General features: G+C 49.1%; 1 protein-coding gene across 1 annotated transcript; it reads right to left on the minus strand.

Moving 5' to 3' along the window:
• Positions 1-2,744: 2,744 nt before the first annotated feature.
• On the minus strand, positions 2,745-26,750 carry atp10b (ATPase phospholipid transporting 10B; the record flags this gene model as incomplete). Its single annotated transcript, XM_080527039.1, has 21 exons — positions 2,745-3,027; positions 3,418-3,605; positions 4,035-4,115; positions 4,354-4,554; positions 4,814-4,939; positions 5,112-5,188; positions 5,512-5,788; positions 12,964-13,148; positions 13,364-13,490; positions 13,887-13,990; positions 14,437-15,031; positions 16,620-16,790; positions 17,395-17,454; positions 17,922-18,118; positions 18,345-18,597; positions 18,833-18,963; positions 19,241-19,372; positions 19,809-19,915; positions 20,247-20,326; positions 21,007-21,211; positions 26,341-26,750. The coding sequence occupies 21 exons, from the start codon at positions 26,748-26,750 to the stop codon at positions 2,745-2,747; spliced, it is 3,990 nt and encodes a 1,329-aa protein (XP_080383165.1).

Raw genomic sequence — 26,750 nt, forward strand, 5'->3', positions numbered from 1 at the left:
CCAGGTGATGCTGATCTCCTCATTGTGCAAAAAGCAGTGCAGTCTGTCACAGTAACAAACACTGTGCTCATTGGTGATGATACAGATCTGCTCGTCCTCCTCATATACCAAATCAACCTCAAGTCACATGACCTCTTCTTCAAACCTGAGGCGAAGAAGAGCATGAAGAAGCCACGTGTCTGGAACATCAAGGCCGCCAAGCAGCAGCTGGGTCCCAGTGTTTGCCCTCACATCCTCTTCATCCATGCAATAGCTGGGTGTGACACTACCTCCCGCATTTATGGCATTGGGAAAGGAGCTCCCCTCAAGAAATTCACAACCAGTGATGACTTCTGTGAGCAAGCTAAAGTGTTTGACACACAGTCAGCTACCACAGCAGAATGCACAATAACTAATCTTTGCACAATAACAAAGAATGCTTTGCTGTGCCTGGACAATGGGAAACCTGGGGAGGGACTCGACTCTCTACGACACTATCGTTTTTGTGAGAAGGTAGCTATTAGCGCTTCTCATGTACAGCCGCAGAGTCTGCCACCTACGTCAGCAGCAGCGAAGTACCACAGTCTTCGTGTGTCCTACCAGATGCAGCAGTGGAAGGGAACCTCAAATGAACTCCTGCCACAAGAATGGGGATGGAAAGAGAGTGATGAGGCTTGTCCCTGTCCAAACTGACTTACCACCAGCTCCACAGGAACTCCTTCGGTTCATCAGATGCACCTGCAAGACAGACTGCAGCAGCCTGAGGTGCACATGCAAGAAGCGTGGCATTGAGTGCTCTGTTGCATGTAGCAACTGCAAAGGATTGGGGTGTGCAAACTCATCTCAGGCTGCATGTGATGAAGATGATGACGATGAAGATGGTGAAGATGAACCAGACACCTACTGACACGAAAACATGTTTACGTTTTTGTTCAATAGTGCCAACATGTTGATTAGTGCAAATCTACCAGTCACAAATATTTTTAAAGTAATATTGTTTTCAATTGTTGTTAATCAATGCCTATATTAATGTTGATTACTGCCAATTTATGTTGCCTTGTATACAAGTATATTAATTTAGTGATTCGATTAAAGTTTCAACATTTTAAAGCTTTATAATGTCATTTTTGGAAGCAAAAACGTGTTACCAGGTTATGGTAAAAGAAATATACTTTCCACCACTTGGATTTCTTAAGACTTTTTATATGTCATATAGGAGACATTTATGAGCAATAAACAGTTGAAAGATTTTCTGTTGCAATTTGTCTGAGGTTCTCCCCTCTTTTCTCACAAAATGCCTGTACTAAAGGGGGTAGAGGGGACGGAGAGCAAGTACCTTTATGGGCCACTGATGTAGAGGAGTGTAAATAGGCTGCCGTAACCTTTTATTACCACATTACTACTGTATACGGCTTTGTGTTACTGATACTGTATGTTGTGGAGATTTAAATTCTTCTCATTATCTGATCAAAATAAATGTCGTTTTACTGTGTGGGGATTGTTATTCCTTATACTCTATTGTATTTGAGCTGTTATCATCCTAATAAAAGAGGATCCACTGACAACACTTGATTACATTTTTTATGAATCGCAGTCTATTTTCCCACATGAACCTCAACATAAATGACATTGTCCTATTTCCCAAATGACCTTATCGCAGTTCCTACATTGGGCACTAGAGAGCAGAAACGTTCCCAGATGGAGGCAATGGAACATTATATAAACAGACACTATTGAAGTTTACCAGGCTTTTTCGAAGTGGCTTTGTGAAAGCAAGACAGGACACTCCTCAGTTACACAAATGCTGAGCTTGAGCTTTATTATTGATATGTCCCCATGGGTATTTTCTGTACTTAAATCATCCTGCTTGTATAGAGAATAATGATCTATTGTGTCTGCTTCTGCTCTCCAAGAGTATAGAAATGATGGGACCATTATCATTCAACAGAGGGCAATAACTGAATCAGTCTCTACTATTGAATTATTAAAATATCTTTATTGACATTGAACAAAAGATACACACAAATAGAAAATATACTGAATTATATCAGGCCCAGCCTTTTCACTTTTTACTTTACATTCTCCATTTTGGTTTCTGACACCGTCATATATAACAGCTCTAAATGTGGTCACATGAACTGAAAATGCTATAGCATGGTGTTCCCATCTGCGGACCATAAGCATGTCATGAGCAGTTTGTGAGGAATAAAGTATGCTTCAGAGGCTTCAAGTGACTATTTTGAGTATCCATTGAGCAAATAACTCTCAGGTGTCTAGGCGAGGGAATGTTTTAAACGCACTGAGTGCTTTGTTCTGGAAAAGTGCCTGTTTTTGGAGGGGCGGGAGGTGTGACTGATTGGGTTACCACTGTGCTCTCAAAACCCATCAGGAGGGTAACAGGCTTATGTGTTTGCTATGGAAGCTTGTTACAAGGAGAGAGAGAGGAGGGTGCGTTCCATCACAACTGAACTCATCACCCAAACGGAATTGACACAAAAACAGAGAGAAACGACTTGATGTTCGAAAATGATTGCCATTTACATTTTTACATACCTTTTTTGAACATAACTTAGATTCAGAATTATTGCACACTGGGAGTGGGACATATCCATGAGCCAGCTCTAAAATACACAGAAATAATCAATCTCAGCTTTCAAGCCTTCAATTGTAATTGAAAGCTTAATTGTGTTAATTTCACACATCTCCAGATGCACTGTCCCCACTACAGAGCCACCCAGCGGGACACCTGATGGGGTCCAAGGTTCTCAGTAATGAAACGGGTTCAGAGAACTCTTAGTGATGAAGTCGGATTCTGTGAGGTCAGAGCGAGGGAGAGGAGGAGGAGGAGGAGTGGGGGGCTTAGAGGGCTCCAGGGAGGGAGAGGGTGGGGTCGACTGGCCGGAGGAGCGATTGACCCCCCCCGGGTTTCGGAGACTCCTCCATTCCCTGATCCACTGCTCCCTGACGGCAGGGTCGAACCGGTCCAGATGCCGCGCCCGTGTGAGGGGGGAGGGGGCGACAGTGTTCCTCAGCACGTGGAACGTGTACCTGGGGGAGAGAGAGAGTGTGGCAGGGGGGGGGGGGGGGGAAAGTAGGCCACTGAAAAATATGCGCCCCTTTGATGTAAATCAGAGCGTTCTGAGCACTCTGAATATCGGCTCGTTCAGAGGCTGGATCAGCTCCAAGAGGAGCTGCTGTTAAAATGGTCTGTAACCTTCAATATCACCCTTGAGTTCTGTTTAACCAGGATGATAGTGCTCTCAGCAACAATTGTGACTGTGGTTCAGGGTTTACTGGGATACGGTCGGTAGCAAAGACATGAATTAAACAAACAGTCCTATGGACGATTCGTATCATCACAATTCTGGACCCAAAAATGCGCTACAAGTTTTAGTTTTCTTGATAAATTAGATTGTATCAGATTGATGAAACCAGTACCTTGGCAGCAGTGCGACCACAGTGGTGAGGGTGCAGACCAGGTAGAACATGGGGTCCGACATCCGCTCCTGCATCATCCAGTAAGGGTCTGAGGGAGGGTTACAGGTGATACACGTGGCGCTGTAGGCCAGGGTCACGACAAAGAATAGCACCACGCTGCCCAGCATCACCACCCAGTGGACCACCGTCTGACAGACAATAACACAAGGCAGAGGAAGTCAAAATCTCAAAAGTTACTAAATAAAAACTGATGTGTTTTGGTCAAAATCAGTCATTGATTGCATCACATTGTTGTTGTCATTGTTGTATCACATTGAGATGAGTTTGTTTTTAAAATGTACAAAAATTCAATAATCAGTAATGAAACAGGACACACTGGGCCTTCGGGACGGCACTCACCCAAGTCTTGATCTCAATAGAAAGATGGAGAAGGATGGTGAATAGAGAAACTGTGTTCAAGGGAGTTCCAAATGTGAAAATGTCAACATCTGAATCTCGGTAGGTCTGGAAGAGTTCAAATAAGAAGTCAAAATCGCTCAATTATCTACTGCAATTGGTCACAAAAATAGGACAGGGCAGGGAAGTCAAGTCACACAATATTCAAGTCTCATTCTTACCCAGTATGGAATATAGAAGCAAACCAGACTTTGATAGAAGGCATCTAGCATGGAAATCCAAAATGTTGAAGGTGTATATCCCTAAAACCAGAAACACACATTTATTAAACCAATATAACTACCTAACTGAACTCTGCTTTTCCCTGGAGTGTGGTACATTATGAGTGTAGCAGAACAGTATAGACATTCTGTACAAATCTATTATGATAATATTAACCTCTAAGACCTTATCATCAACAGTGGTATTTAACAGGCCTGACCTTCTCACCCATAAAAATTAATAAACAACATACATACAATATCTCTCTGTTTTTCTGACCTCTGATCCTTGCCCACTCCTGTACAGCTCTGGGAGGCCCAGTAGCGTATCAGCAGAAACATCACTGTCCATCACCCCGAACATAATGGGCGGGATGGAGGTGAAGAAGAGGTTGAAGAAGATCAACAGCCAGTAATCTATCATGGTGGCGCCAGAGAAACCACAGTAGAACTGGTACCAGAAGAGCAGGTTCACGTACGCCTGATGGGTTCACATCAAGCACATCAAGTCTTAAGAGCTGATTACCAAGGTAAACAAATATACACATTTAAGATGTACTGTATATAGCTGGACAATAGCCATGTGTTAGAAGAGAAATGTATTTGTTATAATAAGTGTATTTTATAAGGCAGTTCTAATAAGTCAGTTCATGATTTATTTGTTGTGTGCATACAGTAGGGGAACATGATTTTGACTAAAGTGCCATTCCTGTTTGATCGGTTTTTATTATGGTACCTACCACATTCTTGTAGAAGAAGTAGACGACCATGTTGGCCAGTCTGGTGTAGCACCAGTGTCCATGGACAAGCAGAAGCTTCTTTATGTGTTTGAAGCGTGAGATGGCAAAGTCACTAGCCATCACAGCCTGCCGGGGACAGACACAGCTCCTTTAGTTTGTTTTTACTGAGTTGACAATGACAGACAGAGCTCCTTCAGTATGTTTTTACTGAGTTTACAATGACAGACAGAGCTCCTTCAGTATGTTTTTACTGAGTTTACAATGACAGACACAGCTCATTTAGAGTTTTGACCCGAACCTGCATCCCCTCTTGACCAGATATCCCAATGCCAATATCGGCTGCTTGGATCATGTTCACGTCGTTCGCACCGTCTCCTGAAGTCACAGGAAGCACAGAGGGGATGTGTGTCAACGATGTGCTGACACATAGAAAGTGTGCCAAGATAACATTGTATTAATTATGTCTAATGCACAGTATAGCATGTCAATCCCAGTAAACAAAGAGTCCAAAAGACGTCCTCAGGGAAGCCGGAATGTGGGTTCAGATGACGTCTTTCTAGGACGTCCAGATGACGTCTTTAGGACGTCTTATGGACTACAAACCCACATTCCGGCTTCCCTGAGGACGTCTTTTGGACTCTTTGTTTACTGGGATGTTTCTTCACCATTATCTGTCATGAAGTAACTGTGTTTCTTACCTATGGCCAGGGTCATGACCTTTAGTTTCTCCCTCACCAACTTCACCACGGCACTTTTCTGTAAGGGCGTGACCCTGCAGCAGAGCACCGAGCGGCAGCGCTGAGTCAGCTCGATGAATCTGTCCTGCAGGTCCGACTCCAGAGCCATACCCAGCGTGCGTCCGTCTATCACCAGGGCGATGGTGGGGACCCCCTCCGTACCTCCCCAGGACAGGGGACCCCCTCCGTACCTCCTCACCTCCTCCAAGGTCCCGTCCAAGATGGACGCACACAGTGCCTGGAAAAAACAGAGGGACGAGAGATGAGTTGTTGTTTCTCCATGGTGGTCATCGTTGGGGAGGAGTTTGTGAGGGATTGTGTCGTCACATCTCCGGGATTTAAAAGAAAAGGCTAGCGCACTGTTCAGTTCAGTCGTCATGTCTGTGATTTCAGACCACAAGCGATTACCAGGATCTGGTTCTATTATATTCAGAGTTTCTGGCTGTGAATGACTGGAGCCTTTTTACCCTTAGGGAAGCCGACTTAGTGAAAATATTTAGGTCATATCCTGTTTTCATTTCATCTACCGCCCACTGAGTTTTATTAGGTATGGTTAGAATATATACGAGTGAGGACATCGATTAGTCATTGTATTATGTAGTACAAATTGTTAATTACGTCTGTTCATAAGAGATGGTATTTCCTGCGAGGATTGAATATGATAAGTGTTATCATGGCACGGATGTGCGTTGCACGTTTAATTAGATTTCAAAGCGTTTCATATTGTATTGGGGGGTAAGGCATCCCATCAATCACCGGTGTCTTGGGCCACCTGAGAGAAACATGGAAGCCCTCCTGTTCTAGAAGCCTCCCCACACATCCCTTACCGACAGAAAGCTGAAGAGTAATTTTAGTCTATTCGAAGCAGGGGACGATTAGACAGCCAGGAGGTTATGAAGGGCCCACTCCTTCGCTGAGTTCCACGAGATCTTTAATGACCATGGAGAACGAGGGCCTGCATCTGACATCTTATCTCTGAGATGGAAATGTGAGGATTTGACCTTTTGCTGAAAATGTAAATGTGGTTAAAAGCTTTGGCCACTTAAATCAGAGGGAGTCAGTCTCCCCCACTTAATGTCTGCTGAGCTTGGAAAAGATGGGAAATGGCCAAATGGAATGATTGCTAACAAACTCAATACTGCACAATGCATCCCATCTGAAGCAAACCTATAGGGAAAAGCAGGCTACGCTAGATGAAATAGGAACTAATTTCTGCCCTTCTCAGAAACTGTGGAAATAGGATTATTATGAGGCCAAATGCACCCCAAATTCTATTCCACTTTTAACCCATTAGTCAGAGACTGAGACAGCAGTCTGAAGATGCTGAGTCAAACACACCTGGGGGTTTGTTAGGTGAGCATGAACTTTTAAATTACATTTTAAAAACAAGCGATTTCCAAGTAATGCCTCGTTTTACTGCCAGTGTTCTGCTAGTATTCTAGTTCAAATGTAAAATGCATTGATACTGATCTGATTTGGACATTTAACAAAACTTCATACTGTTACGGCTGGGCCGTCACACACGCCCTCCCCCGCCCCCACAGCTCGAGCACCCGCCCCCACAACTCGAGCACAGCGTGCTCTCCGCCGCAGGTGAATCTCGTTCCCGGTGATTGGAGGGTTATCCAGCCACAGTCAAACCAACACACCTGTCTCCACTCCCAATTAACCCTCTGGCTACATCTACCCTGGACTCCCTTCATTCATCGTCAGTTCTTCCCTAAGAATGACCTGGCAAGTATCCTCTGTGATTAGTTATGAACTTTGCTCTTGTGCCTATTCTTGTGATTCGTTGATATCTTATGTACTGGCCTACCGTGGAGACTTACCCTGCTTTCCTGTTCCTCCACAGCCCATGCCAACCACTACCGCCATCCCGCCAGGTTGAAACCCCCAGCCCGCCAGGCTGAAACCTCCGGACTCATCATCTGTGTTTCCACCCACCTGCACTGTAAATAAATACCCTACGGGGCTAACACTGTATTCTGCCTCCGGTGTCGTGTCCTTGAGCTCCCTCGCCCCCGTGTCATAACAGAAGAACTGACCATGCAATTGGGCTCAGACGACACGAAGGACCGGGCACCATCTCCCACCCCTGGATCCGGTCCGACGGCTATCCAGATCCTCGCTGAACACACTCACCTCCTCCAGGCGGCCGCTACAGCGTGCCAGGCCCTGAACACTCGCATGACAACCCAGGAGGCTAACCAGGAGCACCGCGCCACCCAGATGCAGCACCTCATCTCTACGACCCAAGCGCTTACAGCACAGGTGGCCGCGCTCGCAGCCTTTGCCCCCCCCCCTGCTCTCCCTGACCCTGCCCAGCTACCGGCACCACCTACTGGACAGCCACGGGAGCCCCACCTAGCCAGCCCCCGCCCCTTCGACGGAGCCTTCGCCCAGTTCCGAGGCTTCATCCTCCAGTGCGAGTTGGTGTTCTCGCATCAGCCCAGCCAGTTCTGGTCGCCGGCAGCCCGGGTGGCGTTCATCACCAACCTCACCACCGGTGACGCCCTGAATTGGGTCCAGGCCACCCTCTGCGCCCGCCCTGACCTGTTCGGTGACTACGCTACCTTCCTCACGGAGTTCAAGAGGGTTTTCGACCACCCCACTGCAGGACAGGAGGTCGGGGCGCGACTGATGTCACTCCACCAGGGGAACCGGACCGCGGCGGCCTACTCTACCGAGTTTCGCACCCTGGCAGCCGGAAGCGGATGGAATGACAGGGCACTGCGATCTGCTTTCCGCCAGGGGCTGAGTGAGGCCATCAAGGACGAGCTCGTCCGGGACAGACCCGCCGCCCTGGACGAACTAGTGGCCCTAGCCATCGACGTTGACGAGCGCTCCCGGGAGCGTCGTAGAGAGAGAGGGCGCTACCAGACCAGCTCGCCACGCCCCCAGGACCCTATCGTCACAGCCAACCCCTCCTCCGCACGGGAGTCGACCTACACCCCATGCACTGGCGAGGAGCCGATGCAGCTTGGTCGAGCCCGCCTCACCACGGCGGAGAAGGAGAGGAGAAGGGCCCAGGGCCTGTGCCTCTACTGTGGAGAGAAGGGACACCTCCGTGACACCTGCCCGTCCCTATCAAAAGGGCAGGCTCACCCGAAGGGGGAATCCGGGTGAGCCGTGTCTCTCAATCCCCACCTACCACCAGCCCAGCCAGGTTCTCTGTCACCCTCTCCTGGCAGGGGCAGAACCTCACGGTCGAGGCCATTATTGACTCGGGAGCAGACGAGAACTTTATGGACGCCCAGCTGGCCCGCTCAGCTGCCGTTCCCCTCGTTGCCCTCGAGACCCCCCTCTCCGTCTCAGCCCTAGACGGACACAGCCTGGGGCCTCTCACCCACCGCTCTACACCCCTCTCCTTGACCGTCTCGGGGAACCATGTGGAGGAGATCCGGTTTTACATCCTCAAGACCCCCCAGTCCCCGCTCATCCTGGGACGACCGTGGCTCGAGCTCCACATTCCCCATGTCAGCTATGGTGAGGGACGTATCCTGAGCTGGAGTACTGCATGCTACGCCCGGTGCCTCCGTGCCGCCCATACCCCCACATCGCCTCTGCGACCGCCTCCGGCTCCCCCTGACCTCTCCTCCATCCCAGAGGTCTACCACGACCTCGGAGAGGCCTTCAGCAAGGAGCGTGCTCGCACCCTGCCGCCTCACCGGCCCTACGACTGTGCCGTCGAGCTCCGCCCTGGCAACAAACTTCCGGTCAGCCGCCTCTACAACCTTGCCCCCCCGGAGAAGGCAGCCATGGACACCTACATCTCCGACTGTCTGGCTGAGGGGCTCATCCGTCCATCACACTCCCCGGTGGCAGCGGGGTTTTTCTTCGTGAAGAAGAAGGATGGAACCCTCAGGCCATGCATTGACTACCGTGAGCTCAATGCCATCACCGTCCGGAACACCTATCCTCTCCCCCTCATGAGCTCCAACTTTGAGCCCCTCCTTGGGGCCACCATCTTCACTAAGCTGGACCTCCGGAACGCCTACCATCTGGTCCGGATTCGTGAGGGTGACGAGTGGAAGACGGCGTTCAAGACCCCCCGTGGCCACTATGAGTACCTTGTCATGCCCTTTGGTCTCACTAACGCCCCCTCCGTCTTTCAGGCCCTCATGAACGACGTCCTCAGGGACATGCTGGACATCTTTGTCGTCCTCTACCTGGATGACATCCTAGTATTCTCCAGGAACCCTGAGGAGCATGTCCAACATGTCCGCCTAGTCCTCCAGCGCCTACTGGAGAATCGCCTTTTTATTAAGGCCGAGAAGTGCTCGTTCCACACTCACTCTGTGGAATTCCTGGGGCTCATCGTGGAGGGTGGGTTGACTCGCCCTGACCCCAAGAAGACTCGGGCCGTCGTCGAGTGGGGCCAACCTACCACCCGGAAACAGCTGCAGTCATTCCTCGGCTTTGCCAACTTCTACCGGCGATTCATCCGGGACTTCAGCCGGGTAGCCGCCCCCCTCACTGCCCTCACCTCCCCCCTGCGCCAGTTCACGTGGACACCAGCAGCCAGCGCTGCCTTCAGTGACCTGAAGAGGCTCTTCACCTCGGCGCCGGTCCTAATCAACCCAGACCCCTCTAGGCCCTTCATTGTGGAAGTGGACGCCTCAGACACGGGCGTCGGTGGCGTGCTCTCTCAACGATCGGAGGACCAGACCGTGCACCCCTGCGCCTTCTACTCCCGCCGTTATACCTCCGCCGAGGCCAACTACGACATCGGGAACCGCGAGCTGTTGGCGGTGGTGGAGGCGTTCCACGAGTGGCGGCACTGGCTGGAGGGCGCAGAGCACCCCTTCACCGTCTGGTCGGACCACAAGAACCTAACCTACATCAAGTCGGCCAGGCGGTTGAACTCCCGTCAGGCACGCTGGGCCCTGTTCCTCGGGCGGTTTAACTTCCACCTCACGTTCCGTCCGGGCTCCCTGAACGCCAAGGCTGACTCCCTTTCTCGGCTCCATGCCGCAGAGGAGGAACCCACCACTCCCGACACCATCGTTCCATCCTCCCGGGTCGTTGGAGTGGTCACCCTGGAGATCGAGGCGGTGGTCAGAGCTGCACAGCGCACCCAGCCAGATCCCCGACCGGGGTCCCCCGGCCGTCTCTTCGTCCCGGACGCCGTCAGGACCAAGGTGATGCAGTGGGGCCACGCCAGCCGCTTCGCCTGCCATCCTGGGGCCCTACGCACACTGTCCTTCCTGCGCCGGCGGTTCTGGTGGCCCACCATGGCCGCGAACGTCAGGGAGTTCGTCTCGGCCTGCCCTACCTGCGCTCGCAGCAAGGCATCCCACCGGCCGCCTTCAGGACTGCTGCGGCCTCTACCCGTGCCCGGTCGACCGTGGTCCCACCTCGCCATGGACTTCGTGACCGGCCTTCCCCCGTCTCTAGGCAACACGGTCATCCTCACCATCGTGGACCGCTTCTCCAAGTCCGTGCGGTTGGTAGCTCTGGCAAAGCTACCGACCTCGGCGGAGACGGCGGAGCTACTCACCACCCACGTCTTCCGGCTTTACGGGCTTCCCCAGGATGTGGTTTCCGACCGTGGCCCCCAGTTCACATCCAAGGTGTGGCAGGCCTTCTGTTCTGGGATTGGGGCCACGACCAGCCTCTCCTCCGGCTACCATCCTCAGACCAATGGGCAGGCGGAGAGAGCCAACCAGAGCCTGGTTTCGGCGCTCCGCTGCATGTCCTCCCTCCATCCATCCTCCTGGAGCAAGGACCTACCCTGGGTGGAGTACTCTCTGAACGCCATGGTGAATGAAGCCACCGGCCGGTCCCCCTTCGAGTGCTCCTTGGGGTACCAGCCACCCCTGCTTTCTACCCAGGAGGGCGAAGCGTCGGTACCATCAGTCCAGGCACACCTCCTTCGCTGTCGTCGGGTCTGGACCTCCGTACGCTCGGCCTTGCTTCGGGCCACCGCCCGAACTACCCGAAGCGCCAACCGTCGTCGCACTCCAGCTCCGGTGTACCAGGTGGGCCAGAGGGTCTGGCTCTCCACGGCGGATCTCCCCCTCAATGTCCCCTCCCGGAAGTTGGCGTCGAGGTACATCGGCCCCTACGCCATCGACCGGGTCATCAACCCCGCTGCCATCCGGCTGGTCCTCCCTCACTCCCTCCGTCGGATCCACCCGGTGTTCCACGTCTCCCGGGTTAAGCCCCATGTCGCCAGCGACCTGATGCCACCAGCCCCTGCACCGCCCCCTCCTCAGTTGGTGGATGGCCACCCCCAGTGGGCGGTAAGGAGGCTCCTCAGGGCTCGTCGCTGTGGCCGGGGTTTCCAGTACCTGGTGGACTGGGAAGGATATGGCCCAGAGGAACGGAGCTGGATTCCCCGGTCCCAGATCATGTCCCCAGTCCTCCTCAGGGACTTCTATCGGGCCCACCCGGAGGCTCCGGGCCGGTCGCCAGGAGGCTCCCCCTCGGGGGGGGGTCCTGTTACGGCTGGGCCGTCACACACGCCCTCCCCCGCCCCCACAGCTCGAGCACCCGCCCCCACAACTCGAGCACAGCGTGCTCTCCGCCGCAGGTGAATCTCGTTCCCGGTGATTGGAGGGTTATCCAGCCACAGTCAAACCAACACACCTGTCTCCACTCCCAATTAACCCTCTGGCTACATCTACCCTGGACTCCCTTCATTCATCGTCAGTTCTTCCCTAAGAATGACCTGGCAAGTATCCTCTGTGATTAGTTATGAACTTTGCTCTTGTGCCTATTCTTGTGATTCGTTGATATCTTATGTACTGGCCTACCGTGGAGACTTACCCTGCTTTCCTGTTCCTCCACAGCCCATGCCAACCACTACCGCCATCCCGCCAGGTTGAAACCCCCAGCCCGCCAGGCTGAAACCTCCGGACTCATCATCTGTGTTTCCACCCACCTGCACTGTAAATAAATACCCTACGGGGCTAACACTGTATTCTGCCTCCGGTGTCGTGTCCTTGAGCTCCCTCGCCCCCGTGTCATAACACATACAACTAAATTTAATATTTCATTCAACATTTAACAACATTGGTAACTACCTGGTTTTATGTGGTATATAATTGATTGCTCCAATGAATAAAACAAAAAAGAGCAATTAACTAATTAATATGTAATAATAATATGTATTACAATGTAATTTCTGATTAAGTTCATTAAAGGTCTGTAAAATAAAGTGTAACCAAGTTAAGAGAGGCTAAAGTGTCCCTAGTGACGAATGAATGAATGAATGAATGAATGAATGAATGAATCGTTTAATGACCACACAACCAAGGTCGGTGGAATTTGTTGTCGGTACAGATGGAAAAAACTCAATACAGCAGTGTCAAATAAATCAAACATACACACATTACACATGACTATCACAATGGACAATGTACACACATAACCACAAGACAAAATCAGAAGACAACATTTTCCCCTTACTTTGCTCTTGGTGCTCATATTAAACACCAGGTCTCCCTCGTCCAGCAGCCTGCAGGCGTATGCGATGTTGACGGCCGTCTCAGGCTTGTCACCTGTCAGGACCCACACCTGGATCCCTGCCTCTCGCAGGGCTGCGATGGTGTCAGGAACGCTCTCCTGCAGACGGTCCTCGACGCCTGTGGCCCCTGGGAGACAAAACATGTCCAAGGAGGTTACTTAACACTAGAACAGCCATGAGATGTTATGTGAGTAAAGAAAAATGTTATATCTTTGCATTGTAAAGGGCAGCTCTTTTAGTAGGTAAAAAGTAGGTAGGTAAAAAAGGCATGGCTGTTCTAGTGTTAAAGAACTCTCTCAATACACACACAAACCCTTGGCCAACCTGATGATGATATTTTACCTAACAGAGTGAGACCGGTCTCTAGGCGGACCGCTGTGTCCGCCAGGAGTTCCTCTCGGTTGTCCATGGCAGCCGCGGCTTCCTGTCTGACTGCTGACCACTCCTCATACTCCCTCTCACTCAGCACCTGGAACAAGAGAGGTGACCCCCCCAGAGAGAGACCAGGAGCACTCGTTATGGTCAAATGTACGTAGTAGGTTCCCAAATGTTCCCAAACATACCCTACATACATCTGATGGTAAATGGACTGACTTAGAAAGCACCTTTATCCAAAGCGCTTTACAATTCACCCATTCACGCACTCTCATTCACCCATTCACACACACATTCACACACCAATGGCGGCAAGCTACCATGCAAGGCGCCGGCCCGCTCACTGGGAGCAATTTGGGGTTCAGTGTCTTGCCCAAGGACACTTCGACATGCCGGGGCTCGAACTGCCAATCTGCCAACCTTGCGATCGCTAGACGGCGGCTCTACCTCCTGCGCCACAGCCGCCCCGCATCTGATGTACCCAATGTACCTTCTTTGCAAAACAGAGGGTGCGCAGGCCTTCCTTGGCGTAGCGGTCAAGGTGTCTCTGAGTACTAGTCGCAACATCCTTCTGGCTCCCCTCAAGACGGTTCTCTGCGTAACAATTTGATGATATGACAAGACGTATGTTGAATGAAGTAGAAGCCGCACACCAGATGCAAAAGTGTAGATTTTAATTGACAACGTTTTTGGCCGTAGCCTTTGTCAAGTCTTACAAACAACATAGTGCATGACAGCCATTAAATAGACAGGTAGGCTAGATTGAATAGGTAACACCTGTGAGGACACACCTACGTGAGATTACAATTATGTCATAGCTATAGACTGGCTCAAAATTCTATGTACATGAATAGACCCATCAGTGAGGGCTGGACGTATGTGACATAAATGATTGTAATGATGATAGATGCTTAGAGTAAAGAGTGAAATGTGTTGTAGTGTTGTGAAATACCTGTCTATATGGACTTACTATACTACCCATTATACACCTATCACTACAATATTACAATGTTACTAATATACTGAAATATACCATATACCTGCATTGAGGGTCTTCAGTAGCTCCATGATGGCGTAGTCGGCCCCTTTAGTGTACAACACCACCTCCGTGGTGACGGGATCGCGCACCAGCACCGACATCCTCTTCCTGTTGGAGTCGAAGGCCAAGGTGTCCAGCACCACGAACGTCAGCTCCTGGCCGTGCGGGAGCCTCACGGTCACCGTGTCGGGGGTACGAGCCAGCAGAGTGAAACCGTATGCCTTGGCTGCGTGCACCAAGGCCGCCTCGTCCGGGCTCTCTGCCTCGTAGCGTAGCGCGTCTGTGCTCCACCCAGGTCTGGTGCTCTCATCTGGGGTATGTCTAGTAGCCTGGCTCCTCCTCGTGATGGGGGTGTTGGGTGCTCCGGAGGAGCTGTGTGTGGTGCCGCTGGAGATCCTGGGGACGTCCTTGTTGTGGTCGTTCTCCTCTAAGTCTTCCTCTGTGACCAAGGCGACAGAGAGCTTGCGGCTGTTCTTCTCAGGCATTGGCTGCCAGGAGGCGACGGTGTGATGCAGGGATCCTAACTTCCTGGCCAGGCTGTGGAGGAGCTCCAGAGGGTTCCTGGAGGGAGGCGGTCCGCTTGACCGTCCGCTCAACTGGGAACAGAAAGGAAACAAACGTTAAACACAGGCTTGTGTTTTTGAAACCATTTGTTTATGGTTAGCTATATGTGATGGTGAAAGCTGGTGAAAACAAGTCGGGAACAAGTCGGCAACTGACCATATGTTCGGACTTTAATTCTGAAAAATGTAAATGTTGTTGAAAATCGTAACATATGTGACAGCAGCTGGTGAAAGCGGGAACATGTCGGCAACCAACACTCGCTAGTCAAGCCAAAATATTGCATGGCTCCGAATTAGTGTAGAGTAGTGGGGATTACTCACCGGATCCATTGCGTTGCAATATTTTGGCTTTACTAGCGAGTGTGTTATGTCAACGTTGACATTTATTTACATATTTCAGAATAAAAGTCTGAACATTTTGATTGGTTGCCGACATGTTCCCGCTTTCACCAGCTGCTGTCACATATATTACATTTTGATGACGTTACCTCAGCACAACACTTGTATAAATAACACTCTGTCTGTTATCGAAGGCCTACCACAAAGCACAAGGTGTGCACACTTCAGCCTATAGGAATAACAAGTTCTCGTCGTCAGCTTTGACCTCTCCATCATGAGCTCTTGGGAGAACCCGCAGGCCTCTCCCATTCGTTGGAACCCAGAGCAGCACAATCAGGAAACTACGGGTAATCAAATTAATAAGGGCGACCCTGATTCCCCCTGCGAATCTCCCCATGCTGTGTGGTTAATTTAGAAAAGAGACAAAGCCATTTCGTCTGGGGCCTCAAAGTGCAATTACGGAAATTAGCACTGACCAGTGATGAGAGAGTAGAGACTTTTGGCCAACGTTTCCGGCAAGCACGAATAATTCAAGTAAATCTGAGAGGCAGATACAGAGAGCACCCATTTAATTGATGCCTTTGCTGAAATAAATTGGATTTCTCCACTACTCCCTGTTCTTATTACCAGATGTGTGGACAGCAGGGCTGCACTGACAGGATATCTAAATGAACACTCCAGAAATGCTGTAAGAATCTAACTGTACATTTACTATATGCCATCAACCTCTGTATAACAATTTATGGACAATTTATACAGCAGTTAGTTCTGACCAAGTAATTTGATTGGACAAGAGGCATTCCATGAGTGCCGATATACAGTATAACAGCACTGGGACTTTTAACTATATGTATCACTCCGCCGCACAGGTGTTCTACTAAATGACCGTTAATTAGACTACATGTTTGTGTTCAGGTTACTAGGCAACAGTCCAGTTGAAATTCAGTTGCGGAACTATTTTTTGTTGGCGGAGCCAAAATAAATTATTAAATTAACAAACAAATCATAATCTGTTGTCGCTTATTACTGTTAACTAATAAATGGCACTGTAGAACTGCGAAAAGCAATATCACACTTGAGGTCGTGCTGTTATACTGAATATCAGCACTCCTTCTCGTGTGATATTGCTTAAGTGCATGGTTTAAGGATAAATAGTTATTATAGATAGATAGATAGATAGATAGATAGATAGATAGATAGACTACCCCCCCTCTTTCTCCACCCCTCATCCCATGGTCCATGGTCTAAGCCATGTCAGGGTCACAACGAACAAAACACTCACCCTCTGTCTCTGAGCTGTTGCCGTGGAAACCACCACAGTGTTGCAGATGGCGAGAGCCAGGAAGAAGTCCAGGTAGAGATCTGCTTCTCGGCCACTGCCGCCACCGCTCCCTCTGCCCTCATCGCTCAAAGTACGCTGAAGCAGCTTCCTGTCTGGAAGTATCTCCGTTTCCTGTTCATGGAGGAGCAGCAGGTCAGATTCACAAGTCAGTTCATTAATGGCCCTCTTCACATACTGGAAACATGCATCCTTCCATCCTCCCCTCCTTCCCCTCCTGAGGTAACTACTGACCACCTGACGTGACTGTAGATATCTTGGTGAATGTAGAAAGGAATATAGGAAGGACGGATAGGAAGGAGGAATGGAAGGAAGGCTATACTGTTGCTTTAATGTTTTCCAACAGAACTATAATCCATTACAGTGAAACATCAGCTTCTAGAAGCATTAATACCAGAAGGAACCAGGGAGGGAACCCATCTAAACCAGTAGAATCAAAAGTTGGTTTCAGTACTGTGCACGTTATTAGTACATCATTAGTGCTGTGCTAATTCATGTCTTTAAATAAACCTGAGTGTTTTTTTCTGTCTCAGCACACCATGACAACACCATCACAACAACAACTGGCCTATGCTCTTTCTCTTTCTCCCCATGTGCAAAAAATAGAAAACACTGCTAGGACCGTGATGAGTAATCTACGGTGCATGTTTCCAGACGATGTGATATCAGTAGCCCATGCCTAATGTAGCTCAGCAGGACCATATGTTCACACACAGACACGGGGTGGCAGCTGAGAGCCAAAATGGATGTGGTCATCGTTGACACCAAACTCGGCCATCTGCAGCAATGGACAGGGACCACGCATGCTTGTGTCACTGGGGTGCGGGCTCATTTTTATGTGTCCGACAGTAAAAAAATAAAATGATGATTCTAAATGGAATTCCAAATCAGAACTTCCTTCCTTCCCGCCCCCTTACTTGACCCAAAACAAGCGAGGTGTTTCCCCTCTTACATCACGACTTGGCCCAAGAGTTTTCCCCTCGTAATGTCATGTGGTCAGGAAAAAACTCCTTGCGTTAATTATTATTATAAACACAATTCTTGAGGGGGCAGTCCCACTCATATTTTTCTTTTTATAGTGAGAGAGAGTAGAGATTTGACAGGAAGGATGGGTGAGAGAGAGAGAAGGGATGACATGCAGAATGTGTCCACGGCCGGGAATCGAACCGGGAACCCTGCTGCTACACGGTCAACGCTTAGTGTGTTACGCCACCAAGCGCCCCAGTTGTTCTTATTTTAACTCACCAAAGGGCTACTAAAGGCTATATCCCCTTGGGAACTTCTTGTGACCTTGTTCCTGTGTTGGTGGCCATGGTAATGTGGTTTAGTTTCCGAGTCCGTGTCCTCCAGAGTCCATCCTGTCGGAGGGGGCGCTGTCCTAGGATGATGGAAGATCACTTCTTCTTCTGAATCTGGCTCTGCAAGGACAGCCAGGCGAATGGCTGCATACACATGATATAGTCATGCATACGTTAAATGATGATACAAGATGCCTCTCTTCAACTTCTCATCATGTGTGTGTGTGTGTGTGTGTGTGTATATATATATATATGTGCGTGTGTGTGTGTGTGCGCGTGCATTTAAGTGTGTGTGTGTGTGTGTGTGGGGGGGGGGGGGGGATTACATGGCCGTGTGTATATGTGTGGGGAGGGACAAGCTTAGTCCTACCGTTCTCGTTGTGTGAGTACTCGGTGCCCATGATGGTGCATCGCTTGAAGACCATCTTGTTTTCCGTGAGTGTGCCCGTCTTGTCCGAGAAGACGTGCTGGATCTGGCCCAGGTCCTCCGTGATGTTGAGGGCCCTGCACTGCACGTGGCTGTCTGAGTCCTCGTCGTACAGGTCGATGTCGTTGGTGATGAAGAAGACCTGGCAGATCTTCACCAGCTCCACGGACACGTAGAGAGAGATAGGGATCAGAACCTGGAGGGAGGAGGAGGAGGGGAAAGACTGTGGTTGGTGGTGGTCGGACAGGTAAACGTCCCTCTCTCTCTCTCTCTCTCTCTCCCTCCCTCTCCCTCTCTTTCTCTGATTATTCCTTCCCCCTCTTCCTCACCCTCCCAGTGACGTCATGAGGCCTGGGCTTGGATTTTTTCGGTCCTGTCCCGATGTTTTATCCCTCTCCCTCTATCCCCCCCCCCCCCCCCTCTCTCTCTACCTGCAGTAAGATGATCATGGTGAAGAACATGTAGAAGCCCGACAGGGGTGGCGAGTTGAGCTGGCCGTGGCTGTCAGGGACCAGGTAGATAGGAGGCTCGCTGGGTAGTGACTCCAACCAGAAGTAGTGACCTGTTTGCATGAGGACAGAGGATTAATCACACTGCCTCTGTCTCCGAGAAGGAAGAAGGAGCTATTTTTGGCTTCCTATCCTCCTCCGCTTCCTCCCTCTTTCCACTGATGTGGGCTTGTAGCCAATGACTGATTGGAGGCTCTTGGAAAAAATGATATGTCCCCCTTATAAATGTACAAGGATTATGCCATTAATCTTCAACTGGAAGCTGAATAAGTCTTTGTATATCGTATATATGTCGTGATTTTATGGTAATGGAGTGTGATGTCACTGTACCTAATGCTCCAATGAGACACATGGAGAAGAGCAAGACGACACAGTAGAGCACGTCGACGTTCACCTTCCGCTCCAGTCTGCTGCGCTTGTAGCGCGGCCCGTCGTTGTTGAGCATCGACTTGGTCTCGTGACCTGGAATGGCGGTTGGCAAAAGCCATGCAAATATGGTTGCAGGTATGTACAGTGACCATTTATTGTCTTCTATAGGTTTAATGAACGGACTCACAGTGAAATAGATGGATTGATTATGGAACGAAATCACGTAAAAAACTAGCCACAAGATGACAACTTTTATTGTATTTAACTCCCGTCATTTATATATACATTCCCCCCCCCCCATTGGCAATAGGTGTTTGGTTGATGGGTGGGGGGGGGGGTAGGTGGATACATAGGGAAAAAGACAGAATAGAAGGACCTTCATTCCTTATTTGTGTACCCATAAATGTTGTACTGTGTTCTACTTCCTTCTAATAATCATTTAAAAAAAAGATGACAACAACATGGAGTACGATGCCTTCAGGGATGGATACGCTAAGCTAACCAAGTGTGTTACAGTCAGAGCATCTACCTGTGTACACCACGAACCCAGCGGCATGGTCCGTGTTTCTCACCGTACATCCCCGCAGCAGCAGACTTTCGATACCGAACCCCAACCTCTTCTTGTCAGGCGTCTCTCTACGGGCGTCCGAGAGAGGGAGAGGGGAACCATTTTTTTTTTAAACAGATCTCGTTAGGTATTCATTACCCCTTATATATTCTTCTCTATGAGTGATTCTCTTCCTTTATGGCCTAACTGGACCGGGGGAGCCAGACCTGCCATAAAACCCATGGAGCCGCAAAGAAAATCAATTATAACCCATTTACAGCACAATAATGCTCTTTGGAGCATCAGGAAGCACAGTGAGTGGGGTGGAATTAGTTTTGCTTGGCTTCACTCACTGACTCCATCACTGTTTTGGGATAGGGGGGGGGGAACTGTTACGATACATGTAGTAGTAGTACTCACACATAACCTTTGAAATGATTCAGGTTGTTGTTGGGCTTTTCACAGACAACCATGTTGGTAAAGTCCTCAAACTGGGAATTCTGTAAAAGAACCACAAGGAGAATTAAAAGAATGACATTACATTCCCATGCAGAGTATATGTCCCACACAAACCAACCTGTAATTCCGGACGGCCTTCTATAATCACAGCCACATTCTGGCAACGTGATTCGGCAGTGACTCAACAAAGCTGCATGTAAAATAACGAGTATCTTGGTCGTTAAGCTGTCATCAGATGGTGTAATTATATCAATATCTCTCCCTACCCTCCTTTCCCTCTTCCTTCCCCTCCTCCTTTCCCTCCTCCCTTCGGCTAATCAGGTCAATTACATGTATTGGTAAAATCCTGTGGTGGAGATAGCATCAGCGGAAGGATGGAATAGAGGGAGGGAGGCAGGGAGGAGGGAAGGAGGAATGGAAGGAAGGGAAGGAAGGAAGGAAGGAAGGAAGAGGAGGAAGGAAGGAAGGGAGGGAGGGAATGGAAGGGAGGGAAGGAAGGAAGGAAGAGAGGAAGGAAGAAAGGGAGGGAGGGAGGGAGGGAGGGAGGGAGGGAATGGAAGGAAGGGAAGGAAGGAATGGAATGAAGGAGGAATGGAAGGAAGGAAGGAAGGGAGGGGAAGGAGGAAGGAAGGAAGGAAGGGAGGGAGGGAGGGAGGGAGGGAGGGAAGGAGAGAAGGAGGTAAGAGAGGTTGGAAAGCAGAGGTTGTCTTTGAATCCTCACCAGGGTGGATGAGCATGGGACCACCTTCCTCTGTTTCAGGTTGGTCTCTCCGTCCAGGTTGGAGGTCTCGATGAGACACACTCCTTTAGGGTCCGAGGTGTGTAGCAGCAGAAGGTCTGCAGGGATGATCTCGTTGGAGAACACCTTCACAAAGTCCCCCACCCGCACGTCCTTCCATCGGCTCTCCACAAAATCACCCTCCTTCCTGAAGAGAGATCAGTGACTGCATTTACATGCACACCATATTCCTGTATTAAGTGGCATATGCTCAATATTCCGATTGAGCAAGAGTCATGTAAACACGTACCGAACCAGCCATATTCCGATTCGGCAATATTCCGATTAAGACCCCTGGCATATGCCTGTTCGAATCGGAATATTGTGACATGTAAACACTTTAAGCGGCATATTACCCTTTTCGGAATATTCAGTTACGTCTGCGCATGCTCGATTCTCCACGAGCATGCAATCCTGGGTTGTGTTGTTGCTAGGGACAGCTAGATACACTCATTTCTTCTCGCTCTTGTCTTCCAATGTTGAGGACAAAGTGGATCAGCACGAGTGTTGTAGTTAAATTGTGGTTCGAAAGTGCAAGTAGGAGAACACAATAACGGAGGACTATGTTGGAAACAAACATTATGTCTTAGCTGTGGGTTAACGCCTGTTCAACGACCACAACCAAGCTACCAACACTAACGTTACTATAGTAACAACTATTGTCTCGCCGAACCACGGGAATATGGCAATTAACATGTAAACTGAATATTCCAGTTGCTACAGCGTATGTAAACACCTTATTCGGAATATTACAATAACCCGAATATTGACCAATGGTGTGCATATGGTGTGCATGTAAACGCAGTCAATGTGTGTTCACAGTTAGTGTATAGTATGTGGAGCTGTTATGGGATGTCCATTTTGTGCTTGTGGGGGCCGGCGGTAGCCTAGAGGTTAGAGAGGCCGGCTAGCAATGGGAAGATCGCTAGGTCGATCCCCGCCTTAGGTGGGAGCTGGATGTGAGCTGGTGACTGGAGGGTTGCTGGCATCATATCTAAAGGTGCCTACCACTGCCGTTGTGCCCTTCAGCAAGACACTTAACCCCCTAATTGCTCCAGGGGCACTGACTATAGCTGACCCTGTGCTTAAAGTAAAAAAAAATACATTTCATTGTACTCTATACAATGCCAAAAAGGTTGAATCTAAACTAGTAAGGTCATTTATAGGCACACAATGTAATGTCATTAACATAATCTTATTCAGCCAACCTCACTCTCACATACATTTATCTATTCATTCATTTATTTTATTTTTGTGTCCAATAGGGACATACGAGGAACACACTATAACTGAAATAAAACAAACAATAAGTTTTTTTATTTTGAGCTAGATGTTTTTGATGTGTCATCTTTTGGTACAAGAAAGCTCTCAGGCGGGTTAAGGGGAAGCGTGTCTGAGGTGAGGGAGGGTCTGTGAGACAGAACTGTGCTAATCCGCCCCCAGGTGTTCCCACTGGGCCAGTTTCCCAAACAGCCACAGGCACACTGAACAACAATGTCAACCACTAACTTCTAGTCAATGACAGAGTGCATCAGGTATGCTGAACCCCCTCCACACACCACACCTCCTATCCTAAACAAAGGGTGTATTTTTAGCACTGTTTAGATTTAGACCTGTTTTATATCATAACAGGCACCTTTTCTCCTGTTGCTTAGACAAAAGCAACAGATGAAACCATTTCTGTCCGTCCCCCCCGTCCCCCGTCCCCCGTCCCCCACACACACACACACACACACACACGCACACACACACACACACACACACACACAACTCATACCAAATCATCTAGCTCTTTACTATTAAACTATTTTATATTATGCCATCATCAAATGATCATTACTGCATGTTGTTACTTTCCTGAATTAAGCACATTTCTGGTCTTCACTTTCGCACTTTTGCACTTTCATAGCAAATATGGCTGTTCTCCAAATTGTACCTGATGTCTCTGATAATGGGTGGGAGAGATAACTATTCTTCAAAGATAAAAGGTGTGTTTCTGAGTCTGTTCCTTTAAGCCGGTTGACCATGTGATTGGTGATGTCTGATCATTGAATTGTGTTATAGTTGAATAATGATGATTGCGCAGCCACACTTACTGACAGATTACCAGTCTGGTTCAATACTAAAATCATCAGCCACACTCCCCTCTGCCCACAGAGTGAATGCAGTAAAGTAATGCTGCAATCCTGCTCCATTTATGATGAGCTATTGGTGAGTCAGCATTGCTACTTGTATGAAAACATCAGCACCGTGCTATGAACTCTCTCTGGTACAATGAGGAGAGGATGGAACCAGATGTGTCAAAGCTTCAAGTTTCAAGTTTATTTGGATTTGTGCATTTTACACTGTGTCATAATAACACACTTTACAAAAGGATTCAAACAGGTCGAACGAGATCATACATGAACACCGTTTACAGACAATAGAGAAAAACAGAGGCCTTTTGGGATAGGCCAAGTTTGGAGAAGACAACTTTCCTGTTGAAAGCATAAAGCATAGCCTTTCATGGTCAGGCACCTGCATACTTCTGTGACCTACTGCGTCCTTACAGCCCCAGTAGGTCTCTCAGGTCCTCTGACCAGGGTTTGTTGGTTGTCCCCCGTGCCAGATTAAAAACCAAAGGTGATCGAACATTCCAAACCGTGGCTCCCAAATTTTGGAATGCTCTTCCCTTGGATTTTCGATCAGTGGTTTCGGTCGGAGCATTTAAAAAACAGCTCAAGACTGTCCTGTACAGACAGGGCTTTTGGCTAACCCCAAAAGCCTGTCTTTCTGTGTATTGTTATTATTTGTTGTACACTTGTTATTTGTTTCTTGTTTTTATTGTTCACTTGTTTACCTTTCTTTTAACCTGCTATTACTTTTGCTCTTTAATTATGTTTTTATAGCCTATGTAAAGCACTTTGTGACCGCTGGTCTGTGATAGGTTCTATATAAATAAACTTTACTTATAAACCATTATTATTGACCATTTTGGGTATGAAAAACAAGAGTGACCCAGGTAAAGGTTAAATTCCTTCAATGTAACCAAATGCTGGGCCCCGCGGTGGTGTAGCGGTCTAAGCACTAGCCACTAGTGCAAGCTGCCCACCGGGGACTGGGATCGAATCCCAGCTCGCCAGACCCGGATATGGCCGGCGCACACACAGGGAGCGGCATATTGAGCGGCCGCTCCCGAGGGCGGTATAGGAATATTTCCGGACAAGGATCCGTCGCGCAACAGCACCCCCGGGGGGCCGGAATAACGGTGCTGGGCTCGAGGAGCCAGACAGCTAGTCTGCCTGGCGGTCTCCTCTGGGGCTGCCGGCCACGGGTCGTGCGGCGGATCCTACGCAATAGGCAGGGGATAATTGGATGCTAGGTTGGGTTCAATTGGATACCAAATTGGGTGAAAAAGGGATAAAATCTGAAAAACAAATAAAATAAAATAAAAATGTAACCAAATGCTATCATCAACTATGACAAAATGGGAAACACATGTACAAACACATACAGTACGTCATACAAAGTCTCACAAGGTCTCACAAGGTGAAAGGTTAAATCCCACTCAACTGACTGCATTCCACAGGCAGGTAAACATGGAGTAATTAGGGGTTAAGGTTGCCTTGCTCAAGGGCACATGCAAGCTCCCTCCTGAGGCGGGGATCGAACCAGCAACCTTCCGATTGCTGTCACCAAACGCAGAGAGCAGGATATTCTCATCCAAACAGAAACGGAAGAAGAAGAAAGAAGATTTTTCCAGTGTGAGTGTGCCCCTGTTTAAAAAAAAAGACTGGAACCAATTACACCTCACGTGATTGGAGTGTGCGTGCGTGCGTGTGTGCGTGTGTGTGTGTGTGTGTGTGTGTGTGTGTGTGTGCACGCATGCATAGAATTGTACGAGTAGAATTGTTTTGCCAAAGGGTATAAAGAATGGCTGATGATGCCTCAGGATTATTGACATCATCTCACTTCTTTCCGTTGGCCATGACTTGATGACTCAGCTCCAGGCCTGTTTATCTGGTTGTGTAATGAGCTATTGACCAGTGTTTGCATTGAGGCCCTGGGGGACCTGCATGTCCAATGACGGCCTGGCTTGTGTTGTGTCTGGAGTCCCTCTACCCACCTGAACCTACCCTCCATCCCTCCCTCGCTCCCACCCTCCCTCTCTTCCTCCCTCCTTCCCTCAGTCCCTCCCTTCCTCCCTCCCTCCCTCCTTTCTTCCAGCTGATGCTGCATTTCCAAGAGTCTTCCCAGACTCTTTCTGGGAAGCGAGCGTGAGAGAGAGAGTGTGAGCAGCTGCTTATGGCTTTCAGATGATAATAATTATTATTATTATCATCATAACAGAGGTTGGGCAGCGAACAGTATTGTCTAATACACCTCCTCTATCTCATCATATTCAAAGGAAATCCATACCCCTCCCTCCCTCCATATATGTTCTATTATCACAAGTACAACCCCCCCCCTAAACGAATTAGCTTTAGATAATGAAAGGGTTGAAACTGACAGTGTTTTGCTCTTTTGTGAATTATTCATTTTTTTCACCAGTAATTCTAAAATAGACACAAGTGCTAACCTCACTGTCTCCTCTGACGCAACACTCAGATGAGGATTTCATCAAATGCGCACAATGCGATGGATGATAGATATTGTTTGTGAGGCTCTTCAAAAGAAGAATAATCTCCCACACATTTTCTATTTCTAGGTCAAAAATTCCCACGGGGTTTCTGAAACACAGATGAAGTAAAACACACACACATACGCACACCAATGCGTAGACACACACGCTCACACAGTCACACAGACATCAGCCCAGCTCTCTTTCACACACACACGCACACGTACACACACACACACACGCACGCACACACACACACACACGCACACACGCACGCACACACACACACACACACACACACCGAGGTGCCAGTAATACACCATATCAGGGTTTTGTTGCTTCTAAATGCCTACACATTCTGTACAGCACAACACAGCCTGCCAACAGATCCAGCACACACACACTCACACACACTCACACACTCACACACACACTCACACACACACACACACACACACACACACACACACACACACACATACACACACACACACACACACACACACACACACACATACACACACACACACACACACACACATACACACACACACACACACACACACACACACACATACATCAATGTGAATTCCTATCAAGGTCAATGATGCAAAGCTGATGCAAAAGACACAGAAGGTAGGGTTTCCTACTACCACACCATTTGACAGGTTATTTACCTGCTGTAGATGAGGCACGGCGTACGGTTGAGCCTCCTATCCGACTGGTACCTCCTTAAGTCCTCCCAGCCGTCCTTGAGGGCTGTCAGGGACAGGATCACGCAGATGGGGATCAGAGCCACCTCGGGCTGGAAGGCGTTCACCACGGGGACAAAGTTCAGCGCGGCCAGCCCCACGAAATAGATGTTCGCGAACCGGTGGAACTGCTCGTATAGGTTCGCGGGGATGAAGAACCAGAAGGAGTACTTGGTGGTCTTGACGGCGTTGCCGGGGAAGTAGCGGTTGGGCTGGCTCCTCTTACTCAGTCCCTCGTAGGGCAGGTTGGACACCAGGGTGCGGAGGTCCCTCTCCCTCTCCCTCTGTCCCTGCAGGGCGTCCCTCAGCAGGGCGAGGGGACTCGTCCACGTCAT

The sequence above is a fragment of the Nansenia antarctica genome (genome assembly GCF_963989245.1).
Source record: "Nansenia antarctica genome assembly, chromosome: 3".
NCBI classification, from domain to species: Eukaryota; Metazoa; Chordata; class Actinopteri; order Argentiniformes; family Microstomatidae; genus Nansenia; species Nansenia antarctica.